Here is a 24,678-nt window from a genome sequence, read left to right on the forward strand (position 1 = left end):
TCTCATAGCCGCAGTGGCTGCCTCACACTTAATCGGTATGTCAATGGGTCGGATATCTAGAATAGTCTCCAGTACCCTAGTGGGCGTGGTCCTCATCGCTCCACCTATGCCAAGACAACATGTTCTCTGAACCTGTTGTATGGTTCTTATGTTGCACTTTTTCTCCAAAGCAGTCCACCAAACTGCTGAGGCGTAAGTAAGTATTGGTCTAATCATGCTCCTGTAGAGCCTACGGCCCGTCTACGTAGTGCCCAACATCTGTGAGCCTTCTCACTACGCTCCTGAATATGACACTTCCAATTCAAATTCCTGTTCCTGACCTTGTCAGATATCGAAATCGTCTTATTGAGGAAACGTGGCTACTTCCTCATGAACAAAGTATTGGTCTAATCACGCTCCTGTAGAGCCTACGGCCCGTCTACGTATTGTCCATCATCTGTGAGACTTCTCACTACGCTCCTGAATGTCAGTTATCGAAATCGTCTTATTGAGGAAACGTGGTGCGTTAAATTGGCTACTTCCTCATGAACAGGCATATTTTAGACGTTTCTGGGTTAACATTGAGGCCTCTGGGTCTAGTTCAGTCATATGTCATATGCAAGACACTTTCGGCCCTTCTGCATAGCTCGTTCGGATCCTTACCACTTAGAAGCAGTATAACATAGTCTGCGTAGCAGACGGGTTCAAATCCCTCTTCTGTTGGCATCCGTAATAGGTCATTTATGGTGGTTTCCCATAGAAGTGGCGATAAAATGTCCCCTTGTGGCGTGCCTAGTGCCACTCTCTCCCTTATATTTATTCCATGGGACACACAATTTATCCACTTGTTCCTAAGCATATGGTTTATCCAGTCTCTAAAGCCGGGTCCACCTGGTACTGGACCAGTGTGTCGATTGACACATTGTTAAAAAACCCCTCGATGTCAATGCATACCGCCAGGGTGTACGTTTTGGCATCAAAGGATTCTTTTATTTTATGCACAACCTCGTGCAGGGCAGTCTCTACCAACCTTCCCTTGACATAGATATTCTGTTTGTATTTGGGCAGTTCGCTGGATCTCCTACTTTTTATCATAGTGTCCACAATACGTACCATGGTTTTGAGTAGAAAGGACGTAAGGCTTATTTGTCTGTAGGCCTTTGGTGTCGCATAACTTGCCTTGCCGGGCTTAGATATAAACGACACCCTTGCCTCGTGCCAGCCTGTCGAAGTATATGCAAGTCCTAGGCACGCTGCGAAAATATTGGCCAGATGAGGCGCCAGATAGTCTACCTCTTTCTGTAGTAAAGCCGGAAATATTCCATCAGGTCCGGGTGACTTAAATGGTTTGAAACCCCTTTAAGGATTCCTTCATAATTAATTTCGTAATTATTAACCTTCGATCAACGTCATTATTCCACGATTCCGGTGTCTCCATGAGTAACGTCGTATTCTGTGGAAAATGGAATTTTATCAGGAGCCTCAACACGTCCTCCGTTGTCTCTGTTCTCACTCCCATGTCGTCTATTAAAGTTTCAGTTTGGGCATGGGTTTTCTAGAGAAACTTTTTTATCATTAACGTCATTAACCTATAGACCTGTTTGCAGAAAAGCTTTCATGAGGCACGTTTTGCCGCTCTGGTAGTCTTATTAGAATTCAAGAACTCTGCCAGGGCTTGGCCCCGCTTATTAGGGTTGGTACTACCCCACGAATTGTAGCACCTCGTTTCCTGTCTGTTTCGCTTTCCTCACCAGCCGTTGCAGCTCCGACGTGCAGCTCTGAACTGATAAAGATTCTCTTTTGTGTATTTGCCGTATAAAATTTTTATTCACAATCTATGGTGAAACAGAAAAATTTTACTATCATAGACATAGAATGTCTTCAATTAATGAAGGGTGGCTGTGGAGATAATGCGTTTAAACCCCAAAATAAATAGCATACGCCCCCTAAAATGACATGGACAGCATTGAAACCAAGCAGAGCTTAGTTTTAATCGAACGGCCGAAGAGAACGGTTCAAAAATTTATAAATAAAAATATTTAACGCAGTGAAACCTAAAATGTATTAAAGGATTTGAAAAAAAAAGAAGAAATATATATCCTTTTCAATTTCTTATAACAAAAAGAATTTCTTTAAAAAAAATGAGGTCCCACTTTCAAGTGGTAACCTTGGTGATATGGTGTTGCTTTTTGTCTCCTCTTAACGCTTTAGTTAACTCGTGAGTTTTTGCGTGTGTGTGTGTGTGGATTATCTTTTAAAGATCCTGGTTGAATAAAAAATTTTATTTTCTTTAGTCCAAAAATAATTTCCAAAGATGGCCATTTAATATTTGAATCTGGTTTGGACCGTAACATCTCCTTTGTGCTCAAAGGCAAATCTCGCTTAAATATCAATGATGAATATGACATATTGGATTTGTTGCTGAAATCAAAAAAGGGGCGTATATCAGATGGTGGTGGTGCTGCCGAATGGACCGAAGAAGAGGAGGAGGCTCTTCGGCAATTGATTGAAGATGTGAATAGCATTAAAACATCAGTCTTTGGTCCCCATGGCATGGAGTCTCAATTCAATATGCTACAAAATCGTACTCGTAATGCTAATCAGATGCTAAGACGCTACAAGACGCGTTTGTTAAATGTCGAAGGCCGGGTACAGGATTTGTACGATCGTTTGGAGAAAAATTATTGCAGCAGTAATCCATGTCAGAATGGTGGAGAATGTCTTAATGTGTTTGGCACGTATATGTGCAAGTGTCCTAAAAATTTTGAAGTAAGTTGCAAAGATAAAATCGGAAGTATTCAATACCTCTACAGGATACTGAAGAAGTGCTTGAGATAATGATTTTGGAAAAATTGCATAGGCAAAAAGTAGGTGTTGCATAAAAAAACAATAAATATGGAAAAAGTTTGGAAAAACGACCAACGCAAAGAACGAAAAAAAAATTGGAAAAATATGCCCTTTGAGAACGGATAGAGATACCTCCTTAAAATGGTTAAAGCAGAGGTATTATCTAAACCATGTGCAAACTTCAAGGCCCTAGGTGATCCGGTCGCCTCTTGGCAAGTCCCTAAAGTTGAATACCTTGCCATTTCCAATCGTTGCTCGGGTTCCAACATTTTTTTTTTTGTGGAGGTATACAATATATCCAATGGTTTCATAAATATTAAACTGTAAATTTTTATTTTTTGAAATTTTGGTTTGGTTTGGTGTTTTGCTATTTACGGAGGCGTTTTTGTTTCGATTTTCTTTTTAATGCGACAACATATGGTAATTGTCCTTACAAGCCGCAATTTCTCCGATTTGGCTGAAATTTTGTATGTGGTGTACGGACGGTCCAAATCAGTCTATAACCTGATCCAGCTTCCTTATACTCCGGTCTCCCGATTATCCTTGTTCGGTTCCTGGAAGCTTTAATTTTTGCTGGTTTGACAGAAATTTGGTATGCAAAATAAAATTATGCCCTTCAACTAAATTTATTTTGTATTGGATTGCCCAAAAAGTAATTGCGGATTTTTTAAAAGAAAGTAAATGTATTTTTAATAAAACTTAGAATGAACTTTAATCAAATATACTTTTTTTACACTTTTTTTCTAAAGCAAGCTAAAAATAACAGCTGATAACTGACAGAAGAAAGAATGCAATTACAGAGTCACAAGCTGTGAAAAAATTTGTCAACGCCGACTATATGAAAAATCCGCAATTACTTTTTGGGCAACCCAATATAAACTTTTACCATTTTAACCATTTCCATGGTGGTGGGTTTCGAAGATTCGGCCCAGGCAAACTTAGCAGGCATATACAAATTCGTTTCTATCCCATTGTGCGTCGATCGTTTTCCCAGACGTTTTACATATTTACCATTAATTGATTTTTTATACCACCGAAGAATGGTGGTATATTCATTTTGCCATTCCGTTCGCAACACATCGAAATATCCATTTCCGACCCTATCTTATATATAAAAATCAATTTGTGTTTGTTTGTAGGTTTAATTGTTTGTTTGTTTGTATGTATGTGTGTTCCTTATAGACTCAGAAACGGCTGAACCGATTTTCTTGAAATTTTCATAGATGGTGCATAATGACCCCGTGGTGAAAATAGGATATTACATTTTTTGATATCTGAAGGGGGGGTGGACCCTCCCCTTACCCTAATTTTCAGAAACGTCAGATTTCGGAGATGGGTATTGTGATTTAAGCGAAATTTTGTGTGCTCTCATATAGTACCCTAAAAATTAAAATTTGGTATCCAAATTTCGGATGGGGTACCTAGGGGGGCTGCCCCACCCTAAAACCTACCGAACATATATTTAGACCAATCACGACAATATGGGACTCAAATGAAAGGTATTTAGGATAAGAAAACGTATCTGATATCCAATTGTCGGACCAAGTGCTAGGGGGACCACCCTAAGCCCCAAAACACCCCTAAATCGGACATATTTACCGACAATGGCAATATGGGACTCAAACGAATGGTATTTGCGAGTAGTATACGAATCTGATATCCAAACGTGGGACCACGTTTCTGGGGGTCCACACCTTTCCCAAAACACCCCCCAAACAGGACTTATTTACTGACCATGGGAATTTGGGGGTTAAATAAAAGGTATTTGAATGTAGATATCTGATATCCAAATATGGGACCAAGTGTTTGGGGGGATGCCTCTCACCAAAAACATTCCCCAAAGGGGACAAATTTACGACCATAGCAATATGGGGCTCAAATGAAAGGTCTTTTGGGAGTAAAGCACGACTTTGATATCAATATTCGTGAAAAGTTTCTACGGGGCTACGCCACCCCCACAACACCACCCAAATAGTAAGTATTTTCTGACTATTGCAATATGAGGCTCATATAAGATGGTTTTTAAAGTGGAACACGAATCCGATATATATTTTCAAAGCCAACTCACTGAGTGGCCGCCCATCAAGAATATATACGCTGATCAAGAATATATATACTTTATAGGGTCGGAAATGGATATTTCGATGTGTTGCAAACGGAATGACAAAATTAATATACCCCCATCCGTCGGTGGTGGGTATAAAAAAGAAAAAACATTGATCATCAATGAGTTTGTTGCTCTCCCCCCTGGCGTAAAAATGGAGATTATAATACCCTCTAGAGCAACCAAAATCTATGGGCGTATAAAATTCGTTTTTAGAGGAGTATTGCAAGAGCTGAAAAGGCCATGAGATATAATTTAATGCTACAACGAAATATTTTACAATTCAAAGAAAAAGTATACAGAAGCTGAAAGGAAACCAAAAATTTTTGCAAATTACAATGAAACCTAAGTGTTTTTCGATAAAATAAAAATAATTGAAGACATGTGTATTGGTACATTGAAAATTAACATTGCATATTGTAGCAAAAATTGACTATTTGGATAATGTCTATTATTGAAAGGAACATTTGAAGTACATCTTTTTAAGTATCTCTAAAGGATGGCGGTATTTAAATTTTGTCATTCCGAAATATCCATTTCCGGCCCTTCAAAGTAAATATCGATGGCTGGATATTATAAGGGCCTAACTCGATTATATGTTTTTTTTAGAGGAGAAGGGAAAAACGTGGATTGTATCTTTTTTGATATCGTTATGAATCCGTCATTTACCATTGTATTCACCTGTTAAAGCAAGGTGACATTTGTCTTCCAGAATAAATAAAAAATGCTTACTCGATTTGTATACCGTACACCACTACTGTGGTACAGGGTATTATAACATAGTGATTTTTTTTTAACTCCCAGAAGGAAGACACCTAGACCCATTGATAAGTATACCGATCGACTCAGAATGATTTCCTAATTTGATTTAGTTATGTCCGTCCTTCTGTCTGACCATAATAATTTGTGTACAAAGTACAGTTCGCAATTTTCTTCCGATCGTCTTCAAATTTGGCACGGACGTCTTTTTTGGCCTGAAGACGAAGGCTATTGAAAATAAAGAAAATTGGTTCAGATATGGATATAGCTCCCATATATATGTTCATCCGATTTGATCTAATATTGCAATAGTATAGTCATCTATTAACCGATTCTCACGAAATTTGAAAAGTCTCCTATAAGTACAGGTAAATTTGATAGAAATCGGTTCACATATATGTATATATATTGCATATATAACTTTCGTCCGATTTTCACTTTTAGAGCGATTGTCATTGCGTATTTCTTAACAAATTTTCTCTAAATTTCGTCCAATGTCTTTTTCTTTTATTTTAACTATGTATGTTGATTTTGGTTAAAATGTGCAAAAATTTAGATACAGTTCTCATATATTTTCGTCCGATTTGACAATTTGGTCATTTTTTGACCGATTCTCAAAAAATTTGTCACAAAGGTTTCTCTTATGTCTCTTATCTCTGATCACCGGTAAATCTCATAGAAATCTGTTCAGATTTAGATGTAGGTCCCATCATGGACCCAGGCAGGACTTTATGTTGGAGGAAAATAAATATATTGGGTTGCCCAAAAAGTAATTGCGGATTTTTTAAAAGAAAGTAAAAAAATAAAACTTAGAATGAACTTTAATCAAATACACTTTTTTTACACTGTTTTTCCAAAGCAAGCTAAAAGTAACAGCTGATAACTGACAGAAGAAAGAATGCAATTACAGAGTCACAAGCTGTGAAAAAAATTTGTCAACGCCGACTATATGAAAAATCCGCAATTACTTTTTGGGCAACCCAATATTTGTTTGTTTCTCTTTCGATACGAGCTCAAAGATAGAAGATTTTCTTTGCAAATGGAAAACATAAGCTAGAGATCACATTTCACACCAACAACTATGGGACGCGTTTCGTCTTTGGTTAGAAGACTTTTCAACCATGTTAGGTGTGTTGCCGTTGTCTAGCATTCGAAACCATCAATACAATTTTCAAAAGATGCACACAACTCATGTGCACCATGTAAGTCGTATAAAAAATATGTCATTACACGAAAACACATGCATTGGGAAAAGTACAGCTAATCGAAAGGTTTGTCGAGCGCGGTTAATATGGTATTTGTATCATAGAGGCGTTTTCGCAATAAATAGGATTCAAATACAATACACCAACGTACGAACCTTGAAGCTAAAACACTTAATATGATTGAAAACTCTTGTAACTAAAGGCGAAACGCATCCCATAGAGGTGTGTGTTGCGATCTCTGGCTTACTTTTCCCATTTGCAAAGAAAATCTCCTATTATTGAGCTCGTCTCGAAAGAAAAACAAACAAATATGTATATATTTCTCATCGTCGAAAAAATTTCAAGGCGATAAGGCACCCCCATAGGATTGGATTATACTAAGCTAGTGACTTCGTTTGTAACACCTCGAAATATTCGTCTAAGACCCCACTAAGTATATATATATTCTTGATCGTCTCGATGTTCTGTTTCGATCTAGCCATGTTCGTTCGTCTGTCGAAATCACGATAGCGTTCGAACGCATAAAGCTAAGCTTGAAATTTTGGACAGATATTTAATATCGATGTTGGTTGTTGGAGATTGCAAATGGGTCATATCGGCTCAGATTTGGATACATCTCCCATATAAACAGACCTCCAGATTTGTCTTATTGAGCCCCTGGAAGCCTCAATTTTCATCCGATTTGGCATTTGACATTTCGCACATAGTGTTCTATTAGAACATTAAACCGCTGTTTTAATTACGGCCTAAATCGGTCTATAATCTGATATAGCTCCCATATAAACATAACTCCCGATTTGACTTCTTAAGCCACTGGAATCCGGAATTTTTGTCCGATTTGGCTGAAATTATGCTCGTAAAATTCTGTTATGACATTCAACAACTCCCCCAAGTACAGTCCACATCGGTGTGTAACCTGATATAGCTCCCACATAAACCGATCTCCCGATTTGGCGAAATTTTGGATATGGTGTTTCGTTGTGATTTCAACAACATTGTTAAGTACGGTCCAAGTCGGTCTATAACCTGTTATACCTCCCATTCACACAAAATCTTCCGATTTGACTCCTTCCCTCCAATTTTTGTACGATTTGGCTGAAATTGTGCATGTGGCGTTCTGTTACGACTTCCAATATCTGTGCCAGATACGGTCCAAATCAGTCTTTAAACTGATATATCTCCCATGAAAACCGGTCTCTCGATCATCCTCGTTCGGTTATGCCATTCAACTAATTTTATTTTGTATAAATCTTTAGCAGAATCAATGTTGGTGGGTTCCCACGATATGGCCTGGCGGAACTTAGCACGCTTTTACTTGTTTTTGTCTGATTTCGCTGAAATTTCAGTGTTTGTACTAGAGGCCCCGATATGCAAGCCGAATATGGCCCATATAGACAGATATGTCGGTTTAGGGTCTTAAGCCCTGAACAAGCGCATTTATAATCTGATTTCGATGAAATTAGAAATAGTGATCTGACAATATTTAGACATAACTGCCATATAGACCCATCTGCCGATTGAGGGTCTTAAGCCAATAAAAGCTGCATTTATTGCATTTATTATAAATGCGCCTTTTTTGGGGCCAAGACTTTAAATAGAGATATTGCTCTACATTGCAGCTATATCCAAATCTGGACCGATTTGGGACAAGTTGCATAAAAATGTCGAAGAGCCTAATACAAAGCACTGTCCCAAATTTCGGCGAAATCGGACAATAAATGCGCCTTTTATGGGGCCAAGACTTTAAATCGAGATATCGGTCTATATGGCAGCTACATTCAAATATGGACCGATCTGTGCGATATTGCAGAAGTATTTCAAGGCCCTTAACCTAACTTACTGTCCCAAAATTCGGCGACATCGGACAATAAATGAGCATTTTATGGGCCCAAAACCATAAATCAAGAAATCGGTCTATATGACAGCTATATCCAAATCTGAACCGATCTGGACCAAATTGAAGAAAGATGTCGAAGGGGCTAACACAACTCACTGTCCCAAATTTTAGCAAAATCGAATAATGAATGTGGCATTTATGGGCCTTACACCATAAATCGGAGGATCGATCTATATGGCAGCTATATCCAAATCTGAACCGATCTGAGCCAAATTAACGAAGGATGTCGACGGGCCTTACACAATTCACTGTCCCGAATTTCATCAAAATCGGATAATAAATGTGGCTTTTGTGGGCCTAAGACCCTAAACCGAAGGATCGGTCTATATAGCAGCTATATCCAAATCTGAACCGATCTGGACCAAATTGAAGAAACATGTCAAAGGGCCTAATACAACTCACTGTCCCAAATTTCAGCGAAATCGGATAATAAATGTGGCTTTTATGGCCCTAAGACCCTAAATCGGCGGATCGGTCTATATGGGGGCTATATCAAGATATAGTCCGATATAGCCCATCTTCGAACTTAAACTGCTTATGGACAAAAAACAATCTGTGCAAAATTTCAGCTCAATATCTCTATTTTTAAAGACTGTAGCGTGATTTCAACAGACAGACGGACAGACGGACGGACATGGCTAGATCGTCTTAGATTTTTACGCTGATCAAGAATATATATACTTTATAGGGTCGGAAATGGATATTTCGATGTGTTGCAAACGGAATGACAAAATGAATATACCCCCATCCTTCGGTTGTGGGTATAAAAAGTACTACATGCACTAGGTGGTGTAGGCTATTATAAATAGTCGGCACAGCCCTGCTGCTTTTGAATGATTATTAGATAAATTAAATTTTTTAGAATCCACTAGCCCTCATACCCGATGTGGAAAATAGAGCATATCAGTGTTCTACAATCATTTATTATCTATGTCGTCTTGTTTTCCCCTCCACTCCAGGGTACCAATTGTGAAAGGGATGTCAACGAATGCGCTCTTTATGCAGGCACAGATTTAGGCTGTCAAAATGGAGCACTGTGCATAAATCAGTTTGGATCGTACAGTTGTAACTGTCAACCCGGATGGTTTGGCATTCACTGCACTCAACGCAAAGGTGATTGTATGCAGTCCTCTGCCTGGGAGATATGTGGGCATGGCATCTGCGTCAGCAGCAATGACACCTTTGGCTACAAATGCATATGTGATCAAGGATGGAAGAAATCGGAGCTGTCACCAGCTTGTACAGTGGATGTGGATGAATGTGCGGCAAGTCATACACCTTGCGTGACGAAATGTGTCAATCTTCCGGGATCCTTTACCTGTGCGCCTTGCCCTGCCGGTCTAACGGGTAATGGTGTAAGTTGCAAGGACATCGACGAGTGTGCTATGCAAAATGGCGGTTGTAGTATGAGTCCCAAGGTTAAGTGCATCAACACCTATGTAAGTGTGTGAAGGTCTTAGAATGCAGTGATAACAATTCATCTTTCCTAGGGTTCCTATCATTGTGGAGATTGTCCTTTGGGTTGGACTGGTGATGGCCATACCTGTGAAAGATCTTCTACCGCTAATTCGGAGACTTCTGGTTCGAACAATGCCATAGGTTCGGTTACCACCTGTGCCACCTCCAATATTTGCCATCCCCTGGCCAAATGCTATGAAATTTCCAATACAGTAGTTTGCAGCTGTCCTGCTGGCATGGTGGGCTCGGGCATAGGTGCCAAGGGTTGTGTGATAGGCACCGAGCGCAATTGTTTGAATCAGCCTTGTTTGGTGAGCGGAATCCCATTTTTCCCTTTATTGTTTTTATTCGAAATGTTTGTTTTATTTTACAGAATGGAGGCACTTGCATTGACAGTGGCAATAGCTTCAAATGTATCTGCCCTGTGGGCTTTATTGGCGAAACCTGTCTGCCAGTACCCAGTCCTTGCAGTCCCAATCCATGTCGCAATAACGGCCGTTGTCGCCCCATAACCACAGCCACCAATCGCTCTTTCACCTGTCACTGCGTTTCCGGGTTTAGTGGAGAAAAATGTGAGAAGGAGACCAGCGATTGTGGTGGCATTCTCAACGATCTCACCGGCACGTTGACTTATCCCACCGGAAATCTCTACGATCATAATTCCCAATGTGCTTGGATCATACGCACAAATGAGACGCTGGTGTTAAATGTAACCTTTACCCGTTTCCAATTGGAGGATTCCACCGAGTGCCGTTTCGATTGGCTGCAAATAAATGATGGGCGTTCGGCTGCCTCTCAGATTATAGGGCGTTTCTGTGGCACCCACAGACCTCTGGGTGGCAACATAATATCATCCACCAATAATCTGTATCTGTGGTTCAGATCGGACAACTCCACGTCGAGGGAGGGATTTTCCCTAGAATGGAACTCCATACCACCCCAGTGTGGAGGAGTTGTCAATGTCTCCACGCATGGCACAATATCTAGTCCTGGATCACCGGGCTATTACCCCAAGAATAGGGATTGCCGTTGGTTGCTGAAAGCTCCCACTGATAGGCGTTTAAAATTGACCTTCTTCAGCCTGCAAATTGAGAATCATGACTCTTGTAATTACGACTATTTAGAGGTAACAGCAACTTGCATGTGGACAATATGATTTATTTAAGCATTTTTTTTTTTGTTGTTGCAGATCAAAGATGGCATTTCTGGTGAGTCTCTGGAGAAATTCTGCACTTCCAGTCATCCTCAACCTTTGTTACTGCCCACAAATGAGGCCTCCATAACCTTCCACTCTGACAATGTTGGTGGCGATATGGGTTTTCAAATTTTCTACTCTGTCGAGGGTCGCATACCAGGTTGTGGTGGCACTTATACTGCTCCAGAGGGCATTATACAATCGCCTCACATAAATCAGGATTCCATATCCTGTGAGTATGATTTACGCATGCCCTCAAATCAGGCCATGACTATGACCTTCCGCATATTTAAAATGGGCGAAAGTGATTGTATAGAGGTGAGTATGGAAACTCAGAATTGCTGAAGGAAACTCAAAAATATTTTACATTAACTTTCTTAGATTTATGATGTCCATTACGACACCAATGAAAAGACCCTGCAAGCCAAATATTGTGGAGATTATCAGGGTTTGCCACCGCAGGTGATGTCGGACTCTGGCAAGGTATTGGTAAAATTCTATGGCAAAACGGGAGCCGAATTTCAAATAAAATACAAGTCTGGTAGGTTTTGTGTTGAAATACACTTTGCAATTTTTCTATACATTTTGGCATTTTCGCAGACTGTTCCTATATCTTTGAAAGCCCCGAAGGTGTCATAAAATCTCCCGGTTATCCTGCCTTGAATAATAAGGAGCTTAGCTGTGCCTACAAGTTAACCCTGGAGCCTAACACGCTCATTGCTGTGCACTTTGAAGATTTCGATTTGAAAGATTCTGCTATGGATAAGGATGAAGATTGTGCCTATAGCAGTTTAGGAGTAAGGACGAATTCGCTATTATAATACTTTTCTCTTCTTATACCCTCCACCATAGGATGGGGGCATACTTTTTGCGTCATTTCGTTGGTAACACTGCGAAATATGACATTTTAAATCGACGTAGCCATCGCCGTCCGTCTGTCTGTTGAAAGCACACTAACTTTCGAAGGAGTAAGGCTTGGCGATTGAAATTTTGCACATATACTTTTTATAAGTGTAGGTCTGTAAATGCGCCTAATCGGCCCATGTTCTGATACAGCTGCCATATAAACCGATCTGGGGTCTTGAGCTTCTAGAGGGCGCAATGCTTATTCAATTTGGCTGAAATTTTGCTCTTGGTGTTTTGGTATCACTTCCAACAATTATGCAAAGTTTGGTTTCGATCTCCCGATTCGACTTCTTGAGCTTCTAGAGGGCGTAATTCTTTTCCGATTTGGCTAAAATTTTCCACATATCGTTTTGCCATGACTTCCAACAACTGTGTCAGGTATGGTTGAATTCAGTCCATAACCTGATATAGCAGCCATATAAACCGATCGCTTGATTAGACTTCTTGAGCTTCTTTAGGGCGTAATTCTCATCCAATTTTATTTGAATTTTGCATATGTCGTTTTAGTATGACTTCCAACAACTGTGCCAAGTATCGATTGATAACCTGATATAGCTGCCATATAAACCGTACTCCCAATTTGGCTTTCTGACCCTCTGGAGGGCACAATTATTACTTGATTTGCCTGAAATTTTGGATGTAGTATTTTTCTATGACTTCTAACACCCATAACAAGTAGGGTCCATATCGGTCAATAACTTGATTCAGCTCATATATATTTGAAAAAGTCATTCGATGAAATTGACAATGCGATCCATGTTGGAGGGTATATAAGATTTGGCCCGGCCGAACTTAGCACTCTTTTACTTCTTTCAATTTCTTATTTTCTAAACACCATAGATCAACGATGATATGAATAAAAATATAATGGGACCCTATTGTGGCGAATCAGCACCTCCCATAGATTTTGTTTCCAAAACCAATTACCTGCATATGATTCTTAGGACAAGTTCCACCACCACGGGGCGAGGCTTCAAAATGACCTACAAATCAGTGCCCATGGATAAAGATGGCTGTGGCGGCATGTATACCAAACCGGGCTTAAGTATACGCTTGCCCACAAACGATGAGGGTCAATATATGCACGATATGGAATGCTATTGGGTCATAATGGCTCCCAAGAACAAATTCATACAATTAAATTGGAAATCATTTAAACTAGAGGAGTCGGTGGATTGCAGCTATGACTATGTGGAGATATATGATAACATGGCAAATGGAGACAATAATACCCCGTTGGGAAGGTAAGTATGCGACAGAGACATATTAATTAGGAAAACAAATAAGGAAAGACAAAAGTCGGGCAATGCCCACTACATAAGTACCCTGAACCACTGAATTTTTAAACCCACCACCATAGGATGGGCGCATATTAATCTAGTCATTCCGTTTGTAACACCTCGAAATATTGATCCCCATAAATTATTTATATTTTTGATTTTCTCGAAATTTTGAGTCGATCTAGCCATGTCCGCTTGATGTTTTGCACAGATACTTACTATTGATGTAGGTCTTTGGGGATTGAAAACGGGTCAGATCGCTTCAGATTTGGATAGATCTCCCGATTTGGCTTCTTGACTCCGGTTGGCAAACATTTTTCATGCGGTGTTCTGTTTACGACTTTCCACAACAAATCGGTCTATAACCTGATATAGCTCCCATTTAAACCGATCTCCTTTCTATAACCTGATACAGCTCCCATATAAATCGATGTCCCGATTTAAATTCTTGAGCCCTTACCAGCCACAATTATTGCCCGATTTAGCTGAAATTTCGCATGTGGTGTTCTATTACGACTTTCAACAATTGTGCCAATTACGGTCCAAATCAGTCTATAAACTGATATAGCTCCCATATAAATCGGTCTCTCGGTTCCAGAAGCTTTTTTTTTTGTTGGTCTGACAGAAGTTTGGTATGTATTTAGAATAAAATTGTGCCCTTCAACTAAATTCGGCCCGGCCTTACTTGGTAAAGATTAAATTTTTTTTAATATCCTATACCACCACTGTGGTACAGGGTATTATAACTTTGTGCATTTGTTTGCAACTCTAAGAAGGGGACGAGGTAGACCCATTGATAAGTATACCGATCGGTTTAGAATCACTTCCTGGTTCGGTTTAGCTGTGTCCGTCTGTCTGTTCATGTATTGTTGTAATCAAGGTACAGGTCTCGTATGTCATCCGATTGTCATGAAATTTTGTACAACTCTGTTTTTTTGGACCAAGGATGAACGCTATTGATTTCGACAAAAATCGGATCAGATTAAGATATAGCTCCCATATATATCTTTTATACGATATGGCCTTTAAGACTGTAGTAGCCAAAATTTTGGTCTAATCTTTACACAATTTAGCGCGAAACATTTTATTTGACGTATCAATACGTGTGCCATATTTCATAAAAATCGGTTTAGATTAAGATATAGCTCCCATATATATCTTCCATCCGATATGGCCTTTTAAGGCTATAGAAGCTACAATTTTATATCGATCTTAATAAGCATGTGACGATTACAGCCTTAAGGGCCATCAGATATATGGGAGCTATATGTAAATCTGGACCGATCTTAGCCAAATTGATGAAGAATGTTTAAGGGCCTAACACAACTCACTGCCCCAAATTTCCGCAAAATCGGATAATAAATGTGGCTTTTATGGGCCTAAGACCCTAAATTGGAGGATCGGTCTATATGGCAGCTATATCCAAATCTGAACCGATCTGAGCCATATTGATGGAGAATGTCGAAGTTCCTAAGATAACTCACTGTCCCAAATTTCAGTAAAATCCGATAATGAATGTGGCTTTTATGGGCCTAAGACCCTAAATTGGAGGATCGGTCTATATGGCAGCTATATCCAAATCTGAACCGATCTGAGCCATATTAACAGAAGATGTCGAAGGGTCTAACACAACTCACTGTCCCAAATTTCAGCAAAATCGGATAATAAATGTGGCTTTTATTAGCCTAAGACCCTAAATCGGCGAATCGGTCTATATGGGGGCTATATCAAGATATAGTCCGATATAGCCCATCTTCGAACTTAACCTGCTTATGGTCAAAAGAGTCTGTGCAAAGTTTCAGCTCAATATCTTTATTTTTGAAGACTGTAGCGTGATTTCAACAGACAGACGGACGGACATGTCTAGATCGTCTTAGATTTTTACGCTGATCAAGAATATATATACTTTATAGGGTCGGAAATGGATATTTCGATGTATTGCAAACGGAATGACAAAATTAATATACCCCCATCCGTCGGTGGTGGGTATAAAAAGGGATATATTCATTTAGTCATTCCGTTTGCAACACATCGAAACATAGATTTCCGACCCTACAAAAGAATATACATTTCGAATCGACGCAAAGTTCCAAGGCGATCTAAAGATGTCCATGTGTCTGTTATTTAACGGACCAAATCGGACCATATTTGGATATAGCTGCAATATAGACCGATCTGACGATAATGGGTCTGAAGCCCATAAAAGCTGAATTAATTACACGATGTTATTGAAATTTGAAATAGTGAGTTGTTTTAAGCCTTCCGACATCCGACCCAAATATGATCCAGATCAGACTGTATAGATATATTTAGCTGCCATATAGACCGATCTTCCAATTTAGGGTCTTAATCTCACAATAAGCGAATTTATTGCCGCATTTCTCTGAAACTGTTGCTTGCATAATAGTTCTCGGAACCTGAATGGCATATGATCCAGACCAGCCCCAATTTAGATCTGGATATGGTAGTGGAGTTATAACAAAATAGGATGATTATAGTAATCATCCTATTTTGTTATAACAAAATAGGTGTTAGGTGATGGTGGTTACCCAAAGTTCGGTACGGCCGTCCTTAATTGTTTTCTATACCACGCCCTAAGTTGGTTCATGCCTGGTATTATGTCCCCACCTCAGTGGTGGGGTCTGTTAGCCGCGAAAGCCGGGCAATGGCATGGGAAGCATTTCCTATCATCTTGCATGCCCTTCATGCGGCACCGATTTTGCATAAGTGAGCTTGTAGTCCTATGTGTCCTGTTTAGCATAAAGAGTTACCTCATCATTAGCGGAGCCTTGGCGTTACAGTTTTACATGTAGACCTCTTATTTAGGATTTGAACTTCCTTATTACGAAGACCATTCTTTATGAACCTAATGGACCTGGAGGAAATTTGACGCTTTCAGGAACATAGAAAATCTCTCTTCGGCAGATTTATAATATTAACTTTTTCTCCGTTCTTCTTTCAGGTTCTGTGATGCCCACAAGCCTGAGTCTATACTAAGTCATTCGCGTATTTTGACAGTGAAATTTGTTTCCGATTCCACTGACGCCATGGATGGATTTGAATTGGAGTATGAATTTGTGGATGGACGCAATCAATGCAATGGCAATATTCACTCGTCCACAGGTAAATTGAATAGCCCCAATTGGCCGGCCAACTATACAGAAGATTTGGATTGTACATGGATCATAAATACCCCACCGGGTACACAGTTGGAACTGCAGGTGGAAATCTTTGATGTGGAGCCATCGAGAAACTGTTCCAGTGATTGGTTGGAAATAAGGTAAGTTCGAAGAGCATAAAGCATCTAAAAAGATCAAACAAGATTTCTTGCCTTAGAAATGGAGGCTCTAATCACTCATCTTTGTTGGGTATATTCTGTGGCAACTACTCCAAAATACCCCATGCCATACCCTCTTTTACCAATCAAATGTATGTGAGATTCCACTCCAATAGCTTTGTCAATTATCGAGGCTTCCAAATTCGTTGGTTTGTCTTCTCCAACGGCTGTGGTGGCAACTTGCAATCGGATCGAGGTATCATTACCTCACCCTACTACCCCAATCCTTATGCCAATAATGCCCAATGTGAATGGCGTATTCATGTGCATCCGGGCTCCACCATTCACATTACCATTGATGATTTGGACTTGGAAACACACCCAAATTGTCGCTATGACAATTTGCAGTTATTCGAAGGTACCACAGAAAGTAAAACCCGAGTGGCCACACTATGTGAACTGGAGGAGGAGAATAAGGTCAAGGAATATAACATTGATTACAACGAGGTATTAGTGACCTTCGAGACAGATGACACCAATCGCGAGAGGGGTTTTTCGCTATCCTATCGCTCCAACTGTACAACGACATTGACCAAAACCCATGGCATGATAGAGAGTCCCAACTATGGCCTACCCCCAAGTGAATACAGTGAGGAGGTAAACTGCACCTGGACCCTAAAGGCTCCCAAAGGCAATCACATACGCTTGGAATTCTTGCATTTCGATGCATCAGATAAGAAGACCAAACTAAAGATTCTCGATGGCAATCAAACTGTGGAAGTCCAAAGTGTGGGCCAGACAATGAATTCCACCTCTGATACCTTGGTGATTAAACAAACCACCAATTTGCTGAATTTCCGATTGGAATATGCCATGGTGGGTTGTATTAACATAATGAGAGCTGCGGAGGGAGAATTCCAATCGCCTCAACATCCCAAGCCTTATCCAAATAATATGGAGTGTCTGTGGGAAATTGTGACACAGCCGGGCCAGGGCATAGAGCTGACGGTAAGCCACTTGGATTTGGAGGAATCGGAAAACTGCACCAAGGATGCTTTGGTCATTTCACCTCATCGGTATTCGAAAGACGTTAAAGAACGGCATTGCGGAAGAAGGGACAACATTATCATCACCAGTTCCAGCCACAAGTTGTATGTGAGGTTTTACAGCGATGGCCAGGGCAATGGCAAGGGCTTTGAGGCCTCCTATAGTACTCAAAAATCAAGTATGTAGAACATTTAGGTGCTTAGAAAAATGTCAAAGTGAATTTTTTTCGGATTATTCGTTTTAAGAATGCGGTGGTATTCTTAACTCCAAGAATGGTATCATCACCTCTCCCAACTATCCCAATTCATATCCTGCAAATTCCGATTGCGAATGGACTATTGAGGTGGCTGATCACCATTCCATTATCTTCACCATGGAAGAAATGGAAATTGAGGACTTCTATGATTGTGAAATGGATTATGTGGAGGCAACCGAGGACATCGGCGAGGAGGATCCCGCCCAGATATTCAAGGAATGTGGCGATATGGAGGACAAAGACACTTTAACTTGGAGAAGCACCCAGAGTACAGTTACTGTACATTTCCATTCGGATGACTCAATACATCCCAGAGGATTCAAGCTTAGCTATGTAGAGGTGAGAGGCACTTCTGCCTGTGCTAGAGTTCTTTAAACCAGAAATTGGGTTTTTACAACAATTTTAAATCTTATCAACAAAATTTTTTCTTCTTTGAAATATTTTGTTTACATACTTTTTTTCCTAATAGGATTGTGGCCAACGCATGGTATTGGATGATGAAGCTATATTCAATATAGACTTGGTCTCTCATACCCTTAAGAATCAAACATGCGAATGGCAGCTGCTTGCCAAGGATCCCAGCAAAAAACTCCTGCTGAACTTTGGCCACGTTCAAATGCATCCCTCTCTAGCCTATACCTATCGCACCGAGGGGGATTGCATAAACAAAGGAGCTGTGGTCCTCGATGGTCTCAATGACACATCTCCTGTGCGGGTGCGCTTTTGTAAATCCGGACCAGCGGATATCATTTCCAATGGTCATGCCTTCACTTTAAAGATACCCTTGAATATCATTTCCGAAGTTTTTGCGATTGCCTACACCATGGATGGCTACTGTGGTGGCTATCACTCTTCGTTGCAGGGCAAATTCAGCTCTCCCCATTATCCCAACTCGTATGTGGTGAATATGCAATGCCATTGGGCAATTGTGCCCAGCGAGGGTAATAGCATCCAGATAACCTTTGAGTCCATGGACTTGGAAGATTCGGAAGAGTGCAACAATGACTATGTGGAGATTCGTGATCATACCGAAGAGAAAGTGTTGGGAGTCTATTGCGGCAAAACTATTCCTCCCACATTAAAGGCCAGAGGCAATGTGTACATCATATTTAATAGTAATGATGACATTGTAGGCGAGGGATTTTTGGCCAGCTACAATTATGGTAAGAAAAAGAAAATAGAGGAATAAAATTAAAAGAATTTATGTGAAAATGTTTTTTTTTTTTTCTTTAGAAAAACACAATGAATTGAATGGCACCACGGGTGTGCTGCAGTCACCTGCTTATCCAGCTAAATTCCATAGCCACGAAATGTACAGCTGGCGCATAACCGTGGACAAAGACTATGTGGTGTTGTTGACCATCAAACATATTTTGGATACCGATATTCCCTATATAAAGGTAAGTAGAACAAGTAACAAATATCAAACTCTCACGAGCATTTAATGTGTTAGAAAATGTAAAAAAAAAATATGTGGAAAAAAAATCACTTACCCAATTTTTTTAATAATCCTAGAAATTTGCCTCCACTTTTGTACATACCCAAGCCAATAATTATATTTATTATACCCTACACCACTACTGTGGTACACGGTATTATAACTTAGTGAATTTGTTTGAAAAACTCAATAGGAAGAGAGAAATTACCCATTGATAAGTATACCGATCGACTCAGAATCACTTTCTGATTCGATGTAGCTATGTCCGTCTGTCTGTCTGTCCGTCTGTCTGTCCATGTTAATTTGTGTACAAACTACTGGTCGCAATTTTCATCCAATCATCTTCAAATTTGGTATGGGCATGTTTTTCGGACTAGAGACGAAGCCTGTTGAAATTGGAACAAAATCTGTTCAGATTTGGATATAGCTCCCATATACATGTTCGTCCGATTTGCAGTAATACTGCAATAAAATGGTCATTTGTTAACCGATTATCTTGACATTTGGCGGGAAAGACTTTCTTATGACTTCCGACTTTACAAGTGAATTTCATAGCTCCCATATATATATTTCATCCGATATGGCTTTTTAAGGCTGTAAAAGTCACAATTTTCGTCCGATCTTTACAAATTTTGCATGAGATGCTTTATTTGACGTCTTCATTTGTGTGCAAAATTTCATAAAAATTGGTTGAGATTTAGATATAGCTACCATTTATATCGTTCATCCGATATGGCCTTTTAAGGCTGTAGAATCCACAATTTTCGCCCGATTTTACATGAGACGTTTAAATTGGCGTTCCAATACGTGCGAAAAATTTCATTACAATCAGTCCTAATTTAGATATAGCTCCAATGCGTATATTTCATCCGATATGGACTTTTATGACAGTAAAAACCACAATTTTGGTCACATCTTAATGACACATACAGGGACGTCAATCTCTATTTGACGCCCCAGTATGTGTCTCCCATATAATCTTTTATCCGAGATGTGTATATCCAAATCTTTTGTCCTATGGTAGGAAAATCTTACAAGGTTCTAAATTGCTATTTCAATTGGTATCCAAATTAAAGTCTGACTAGATTTCGAGATAAGTTCTACATATAAAACATGCACTAGGTGGAGTAGGGTATTATATAGTCGGCACCGACTTTTGCCTTTCTTTACTGGTTGTTTTATATTTCCATTTGGCGGGTTTTGGAGGTGGCGCGGCCCCCTAGATATCCCTCCGAAAAAAGGATACCAAATTTCTGTTTTCGAATTATTATAAACATACTAAATTGCGTTTAAATTGCCTCACCTATCTCCGAGACCTGGCATTCTAGAAGCCAGGTAAGCGGATGGTCCGCGCATCAAAGTTTGGATGTTAGATCTACTTCATTCTCTTGGTTTTCGTGGTGGATTGGAGTAGCCAAACCATTTGCCCCAAAAGTGGATATCAGATTCATATCCTTCTCGAAAAAACCAAATTTGAGCTACATATTGCTATTGTCGGTATAAATGTGTGGTTTAGGGGGAATTTATGAGGTGATGCCTTCGTGAAACACTTTTAAGCCTAATCAGATTTATTTATGGGGTGAGACGACCCCCAAACACCTGAAAATTGGATATCAAATTCGTTTTCTACTATAAAATACCTTTTATTTATTGCCACAGTAGACAAACATGGCCGGTTTGAGGGAAGTTTAGGGGCAGACCCTGAAATAATATCAGAATACGGCTAGAACATGGTTTTGTTTGAGCCCCATAATGTCAAGCATTTCAGGACCAGAAACGTGGTACTAATAGTGGGTATGAATATCGAGCTCTACTCCCAAATGCCTTTCATTTGAGTCCCATATTGCCATGACCGGTAAATACGTATGTCTGATTTGCCGGTTTTTCCGGAAGTGAGGTGGTCCCCCAGGCACTTAGCTCTACTCTAATATACCATGCCACATATAAAAGCCCCATATTGTTATTGGTTTAAGGGGAATTTATAGGATGATGCCAAATTCGTTTTCTAATCTCAAATACCTTTCATTTGAGCCACATATTGTTATGGTAGGTAAACTTGTACTCTTTGTGGGGTGTTTTGGGAATGGGGCAGTGCCCTAAATACATGATCTCACATTTGGATATCAGATTCGCATTCTACTCACAAATACAATTATTTAAGCCCATATTGCTATGGCAAGTAAATAATTGCTGTTTTTTATTGGGGGGGAAGGGGTAGACCCCCAGAAAATTTTTTTTGAAAGTGGGTATAAAATTCATGCTCTACTCCTCAATACCTCTCATTTGAGACAAAACTATAAATTTCGATCTCCACTTTATTTAAGGCCCAAATTGTCATACGTATTATTTGAGGGTTGTTATGGAGGTGGATGTCCCCTAGACAGTTGGTCCTGAATGTTGACTTCCGATTCGAGGTCTACTTCCAAATACCTTTCATTTGACCCCCATATCTCCATAGTCAGCAGACATGTTCGGTTTGGGTCTGTTTAGGGGGATGGGGCGGCCACTCAGTGACCTGGCTCTGAAATTGAGCCCCATATTGCAATTGTCAGCAAACACGTCCTATTTAGGTGGTGTTATGGGGGTGGGGTGGCCCCCACCACCCAACCACTTGGTTCCACATTTGGATATTAGATTCGTATTCTACTCTCAAATACCTTTTATTTGAACCCCATATTGCCATAGTCAGTAAAAAGACTTATTGGGGGTGTTTTTGGGAAGGGGAGCACCCCCAGAAACTTGGTCCCACATTTGGATATCAGATAGGTATTTAACTCGCAAATACCTTTTATTTGAGTCCCATATTGCCATAGAGTTCAAGAAGGTCCAGAGACTGTCCTGCGTCGGGATCACAGGGGCACTGAGATCCGCACCGCAGGCAGGCCTGGAGGCGATGCTGGATCTGCAGCCCATTGGGGCCTATATTTGGATCTGCGGATCTAAGACTCCTTAAAGGCGCCAGGCCCTGATGATGTTTTACCGGTTAAATTACAAGCTGGGTCTGATAGACTGGTTTCTTGGCTTAGGGAGATATACTCTGCTTGTCACGTATACCTGTGGGATGGAGGGACACGAAGGTCATTTCCATTCCGAAAGCAGGAAAACCCTACCACACTAATTCGAAAGATCATATCTAAGGGCAAAGATCTCTGCAGATCGCCTGTCGCGGCGCAGTATGCTTATATTGTAGTAAAGGCAAATCCACTGAAACAGCTGTCAAGGAATATACAATGGAATCATTTCTTGACAATGAAGGTGCTTTCAATAATGTAAAAACCGACGTTAATCATGAAGAATTTTGAGTTTCTAGGCATCTACTCTACCGCAAGAAAGTTTTTTAATAACTTACTTACTAAAAGATGCATTACGGCAGGCTTGGGATCTGTGGATGGGCAGAGGAACACCTCAAAGCAGGTGTACTGTCTCCTCTACTTTGGAATATAGCCATTAACAATATATTATTGTCCCTGAAAGAAAAAGGTGTAAAAGTGGTCGCGCATGCTGGTGACGTGGCTATTGCGGTTAGGGGAAAGTTTTCCAGCACTCTAAAAGATATTATTCAGGAAGCTCTATGTGTAACAGCAAAGTGGGCTACCGAAAGTGGTCTAGGTATAAGTCCGTGCAAGATAGAAGTTGTTCTTTTCAGCAGGAGATACAAGTTGCCGACAGTGGAACCTGTCTCCTTGGGAAGAGACACACACACAGACCATTTACAGAAAACGCAAAATACTTGGGTGTTTTGCTGGACAGGAAATTGAACTTCAAATCCAACATTTTGGAAAGGGCAAGAAAGGCAACCCTTGCCCTATACATCTGCAAGAGAGCCATTGGCAAAATTTAGGGGTTTAAACCGCGTGTCATGCATTGGCTATATACTGCAATTGTCAGACCGATAATCCTATATGGTGTTGTGGTCTGGTGGACGGCGCCTCAAAAGTCCAACTACTGCTCAAACATAACCGGATCTAAAGGATGGCTTGTTTGTGCATCACAGCCGCACCGGAACGACACCATCTGATGCACTGAATTTAATGATATGTCTTATGCCTCCGGACATTGTGGCTACCCATATTGCAGCGAACATTACCGTGAGGTTAAGGGAGCTTTCTCTTGGGTCATGTGGCGGCTACGGACAATGTGTTATCGTTGATACAATATCCGATGTTCCAGGCGGTGTATATTACAGCCTACTTGAGCCGCTTTCGATATAAAGTACTGTACCACTATTCCTGATAGAACCTATTGGAACTACGATATTCCCGGTAACAGAAGTTACACAGTCTTCTATACGGATGGTTCCAAACTAAACGACCCGGTGGGCTTTGGGGTGTACTCTAAAGATCTAGAACTGATCATATCGAAAAGGTTATCAGTGTTTATCAAGCGGAGATCAATTGTAATTAAGGAAGTGGTGGGAAGGCTAAGATATAATGTCATAACGACGATTGGCATAAATATCTTCTCAGGCAGCTAGGCAGCCATTAAATCTATGGAGAACGTATTTCTGCACACAAAAACCGCCCTCGATGGTCGCTGATCTCTCAAAGATATGGCTAAATAGATCAAAATCCACTTGTTCTGGTTGCCGGGCCACATAGGTATCCCCGGGAATTGTACAACAGACGAGCGTGCTAGACTAGGAACTACCCTACACATTCCAGGCGTACTGGAATCTGTGGGTATGCCTCTAGCGACATGTAAGCTAAGTTTTCAGGAGCAGGCCCGAAGCACAACGAATGATAGATGGTCACAAAGAGGGGTCTGTGAGCATTCCAAAACTATGTGGCCTTATCTTGACTTGAAGAGGTCTCCCGCTTTGCTTTCATTGGTTACAACAGGCGTCTCAGTCATTGGGTCCGTCATGACAGGTCACTGTCTAATCGGAAAATATGCTGACAGACTGAAAGTTGCCAGCAACGACTTTTGCAGAAGCTGTAAGGACATCGAAGAAGAAGAGACTATAGAACCCCTTCAGCGTGTGTGTCCTGCACTAGCAGTCAGAAGGAGTTCCACTTTAGGTTCTCATTTCT

The 24,678-nt window shown here is 40.3% G+C and overlaps 1 protein-coding gene across 1 annotated transcript in view; it reads left to right on the forward strand.

The window, feature by feature from the left end:
* The first annotated feature begins 2,086 nt into the window (after positions 1–2,086).
* LOC106094969 (cubilin homolog) overlaps positions 2,087–24,678 on the forward strand; it is a 30,630-nt gene continuing 8,038 nt past the window's right edge. Inside the window, exons 1-14 of the mRNA XM_059371064.1 lie at positions 2,087–2,197; positions 2,274–2,748; positions 9,751–10,230; positions 10,282–10,560; positions 10,623–11,375; positions 11,439–11,762; positions 11,826–11,985; positions 12,045–12,241; positions 13,191–13,594; positions 16,593–16,910; positions 16,967–18,132; positions 18,200–18,549; positions 18,680–19,373; positions 19,444–19,610. Of these exons, the coding sequence (XP_059227047.1) occupies positions 2,121–2,197; positions 2,274–2,748; positions 9,751–10,230; positions 10,282–10,560; positions 10,623–11,375; positions 11,439–11,762; positions 11,826–11,985; positions 12,045–12,241; positions 13,191–13,594; positions 16,593–16,910; positions 16,967–18,132; positions 18,200–18,549; positions 18,680–19,373; positions 19,444–19,610 (5,844 nt within the window). The 5' untranslated portion in view covers positions 2,087–2,120. The remainder of the gene's footprint in view (positions 2,198–2,273; positions 2,749–9,750; positions 10,231–10,281; positions 10,561–10,622; positions 11,376–11,438; positions 11,763–11,825; positions 11,986–12,044; positions 12,242–13,190; positions 13,595–16,592; positions 16,911–16,966; positions 18,133–18,199; positions 18,550–18,679; positions 19,374–19,443; positions 19,611–24,678) is intronic.

Source organism: Stomoxys calcitrans, chromosome 1 (genome assembly GCF_963082655.1).
Source record: "Stomoxys calcitrans chromosome 1, idStoCalc2.1, whole genome shotgun sequence".
In the NCBI taxonomy this organism is placed as follows: Eukaryota; Metazoa; Arthropoda; class Insecta; order Diptera; family Muscidae; genus Stomoxys; species Stomoxys calcitrans.